Genomic DNA, 4,192 nt, shown 5'->3' on the forward strand with positions numbered 1-4,192 from the left:
CCCGTAGCCAACACCTGCGACACTCACCTTCCATGGGCACAGGGATGCCGAACCACTCTCCCGCCACAGGCGCCCAAGGACCAGTGGCCACCACAACTTTACTGCACGGTATCGGTTCTTCTTCCTGACCTTCTAATTGCACCCCCGTCACCGTGCGAATGCTGGCTACAGGTGCTGTGCCATCCTGGCCCTCGCCAAAAGCCAAGCCCACTACCGTGCCTTTCACGACCTGCGCGCCGTTGGCCACGGCAGCCGCGACAATTTTCTCGGTAAATTCCTTTGGGGTGACTTGAGCCGTATCATCATCCATGAAAGCACTATCCGCCCTCCCATTCAACCAAGATGGCTTGACCTTGGATTTCTTTTGTCCCGCCCGTGGTCCCCCTTGGACCTGCAAAGTCGGAATCTGTCGGTAGCTTTCAATCCCCAGCTCCTTGGCAAGTTGGGCGTGCATGTCGAAGCTTAGGCCATAAAGCTCTGCTGTAGCCCCAGTGTGCCACGAACGAGCGAGAAAACCACCAGCTTTTCCGCTAGCAGCTGCTGCTATCTCACTTCGTTCTATCAGCACCGGCTTCAACCCTTTTTGCGTCAGATAGTAGAGGGTACAAGCACCCATGATACCTCCACCAACGACTACAATGTTTTCATTTCCAGAATATGCTGCAGGTGCTGCCGGGGAGGACGCCGCCATCATGTGATACGAAGTGGCAAAGGTATTGATCGGGCGAAAAGTATCCAGAAACGCGATAAGAGACAGCGCAACAGGAAGCAGTCTTTGTGGTCGTCGCAAGGCAAGAGTGGAGACAAATCCCGACATGCGCTGTTTTCTGCGAATGAAGGGTATATGGAGCGATAAAGCTATGAACTCGTGAAGAAATCCATTTTGGATGTGGTCGTGATCAGACGAAGGATCCAACGGCTCAGAAGCCGTTACCCGATGCAGTAGGCTTCCGGTCGAAACTTGCATTTTCTTAACCAAGAAGCACGTGCCCTGCTTGGCAACTACTTGACAGGGCTAAAATAATTTTCATATGATTAGACATCGAAATTCGCTGGATATTGTGGGAGTTACATGTCAATTATGCAAAGTAATTTCCTGAGCTTATTGATATTTCGCACTACCTCCCGGCTTATGTGAAGAGTCATATCTCCAATTTTCAGAACTTGTTTACCCTGCACAATTTCTGACAGGTTCTGCTTAACGCTGTGTACTCATTTAATGGCGCGACCGCCGTTGTTAAGTGTCTTCTGCCTGCTATTGCTTTACACCCACTTCATCTGTAGGACGACCTCTGTCTCTTCCAGTCGCAAAACAGCTTGTGATGTTCGCTTCGGCAAATATACATCTGCACGCACTCCATTGAAAATTTGTACAACAGAAAGAACGGCCGAGCAATTTGTTCAGCGTCATCACCTTTTCAGTGGTGAGACCGTTCATGCGATGGTCAGTTATGTTCGTAAAAACCCAACGCAAAGTGCTGTATTATCACTTATGGTATACATCAGGATAGCCCATCCAGAGTTTGCGAATGGGAAAAAAAACTTTTTCCACATTACTGGTAACGAAACGAAGGCTTTGGCCATTTCCTGGCTGTTGTGGAAAACGGATCGATCTTGGTTGGATATACCATTCGCCTGGCTAAAGACCGTCTGGAGGCACGTCAAAGTAACAATTCTTAGATTGGTCGAACGATTAGTCACGTGGTGGAAAAACTTTGACAGAAGCGTCGATGATAGAAATAATATGTAATGGGACTCCCAGTCGTTGTTTTTAGAAGACCGTCGTAAGGATACCTGCCTCCCTGAAAGGCTCAACGAGAAATGTGTGTTTCGAGCGAAAAGTTCCATTTCTCTATCCGTCAAATTTTGGCAATCCCCACAAGGAAAGAAGAGCTTTGAAAGCAGAGCTTTAACAAGCTTTTAGATCCCAAAATCTCCATTTCGAATCGAACGTGCAATAGCGTACAATATTCATATTTTCGCCATATGTTCTTTGTGTCAATCCACAGTTCTATTTGCCTTTACCGTTCTCTTGAAACTCTTTCAAATACATGCCACCAATCGTAATCGTCCACACACCGCAAAGCGTCCACGAGTTCAGCCAGTCCGGTTTCCACGCCATCGGACCTGTTTTTCACTCGGGTACCACGCACCAAGCTGCAAGACTTGTCTCATTTCCCCTCCTGGCTCTCTAGCTTTTGATTCAGAGATTCCACCATGACCAGAAGCTCCTCGCACATGCTGGCATGCTCCATGGCCTTCGGAAACAAAGTATTGTACTTCTCTTCAAACTCCTCCGCTTTCCGTTTGTGCTCTTGCAGCGAGACGGCTGTGCGTGACAAGGACTCGTAGGCTTGCTCCCTGTCCTTGATGGCAATGGATTTTTCATCCTCCATTTTTTCCAGTGCGGTCCGCAGCTTTCTCATCTTCTCTTCTGCCGACCTCGCCTGTCGCTCCTTCTCTTCCTCCATTCGGCCCGCCGTGACCCTCAAAGCTGCCGCCTCCGCCTCCAAATCTCTTGCCTTCGCCACGGCGTCGTCCTTTTGCCGCAATGCCTCCCCCGCTTCTTCCTGAGCGCGCCGCATCTCCCCCTTGTATTGGGACACTTCGGCCTCCTTCCCTTCCAAGGTGCTGGCTAATTGATTAAAGTGCTCCTGAGCAACCGCGAACTGCTCCTGGGCCCGTTGGGCCACCCGGTCCTTCATGTCCATCACATCTTTGACCCGTCGAGCTTTCTCTGCTTCCAATTTCTCGGCCATCTCGCGCACGAGCCGCGCTTCTTTCCGCCCTGCTTCTTCCAGCTTCTGACGACTTTCCTCACCCTCTCTCTCTGCCACAGCAATGCGTTGCTGCATGTCCGCCAGCTGGGCCGTGACCGCTCTCAGCTGGATCTCCTTGGACACGACTTCATCCTGAGTCTCTTTCAAACGGGCGGCGAACGCGCCTTCCACGCTCTTCAATTCGGCGGAGAGGTCGTGCTCGAGGCCATGGCACTGCGCTTTCCAACGTTGCCCGTCCTCCTCGGCTTTTTTCAGCTTGGCCTCCCAGCTTGCCATCTCTTCCGTGTGGGCCATGGCTTGAGCGGCCACCAAAGCAGTCTTGGCTTCCTCCACGCGTTTGCCCACCAATAAGTCCACTTCTCTCTGAGAGTACTTGGGGCAATGTTCTCCGCCGAAATCGTATTTCAGGGACAGTCCTTCCGACAAGCGACCATTCAGCTCGTCCATCTCCTGGTCCTCCTTCACGTCCTTGTCGATGCCTGCCGTTTCCTTGGGCAGGCTCAAGCCATCGTGGTCTTTCATGTCGCTGCCATCAAAGGGGGCGCAGGGACCTGAGGGGAGAGACGCTGGGCCCAAAGGATTCGTTTCGCCAACACTCTTGGCTGCAGTTGCCTCCATGACCGCTTCCATATTGTGCATGGCCTTTTCTTGAGGCTTTTTCGCGCAGGAGTAAGAGGGATGGCCCCCGAACGCGACAGCGTCGGTGGTGGGAATAGGGACCGAGGACTGTGCCGGAGCCTGTGTGCATGTCAGAGGTACTCGCTGGTACGTCTCTGCGCGCGATATGTCGTCTGCATCCTTTAATTTGTGCAGCTCGTTTTCCCCCGGCGTGCTTGTTGTGTTACTCGCTGGAACGTGTTGTCCGTCAATACGAAATGTAACGATCTCCTCCTCCTCCTCCTCCTCCTCCTCGTTTCCCCGATGGCGGAAGTCAGTGAACGGGGATTGCGGCGTGGGTGTCAAGGCCTGCTGGCGTTTGAACTTCATGACTTTGTTCGAGTCCTCAGATCTGCTTTGTTCGGCATGGGAGGGGGCGGGGACAGGGCCATACATAGTGACTTGAAAGTGGTCGTTGCGCTAGCTCTGTTGACGGAGGGAGAAAATAAAGGCGACGCGCGTCAATGAAAGAAGGGACTAGCAAAAATGCACCCACGCAAAAGGCGGAGTCACACTCAGTCACGAGGCCTACCAATACGCGCACGACGAGAGGCTCCACTGGGAAGGGAGGACAGTGGGCCATGTGCTTTTCTTTTTTTAAGGGCCCTCGCCAAGTTCCACTCGCTCACGACACGCTTTGCAATGACCAGACCGTGTCCTTACACGAAGCACCCCCCCGGGCACGTCCAGGCGTCCAAGAGGGTGCAGGCGTGTGTGTGCAGCAATTGGTTTTATTTTTTCTTGATTCGATGGCC

At 52.3% G+C, this 4,192-nt stretch overlaps 1 protein-coding gene across 1 annotated transcript; it reads right to left on the reverse strand.

Moving 5' to 3' along the window:
- Window positions 1–2,606: 2,606 nt before the first annotated feature.
- Window positions 2,607–3,100, reverse strand: NGA_2042120 (uncharacterized protein; the record flags this gene model as incomplete). The annotated part of the gene is made up of 1 exon (XM_005854754.1): window positions 2,607–3,100. A coding segment is annotated over one exon (494 nt), but the record flags the coding sequence as incomplete, so codon positions are not given.
- Between the last annotated feature and the right edge of the window lie 1,092 nt (window positions 3,101–4,192).

The sequence above is a fragment of the Nannochloropsis gaditana genome, assembly GCF_000240725.1.
Source record: "Nannochloropsis gaditana CCMP526 unplaced genomic scaffold scaffold395, whole genome shotgun sequence".
NCBI lineage: Eukaryota > Eustigmatophyceae > Eustigmatales > Monodopsidaceae > Microchloropsis > Microchloropsis gaditana.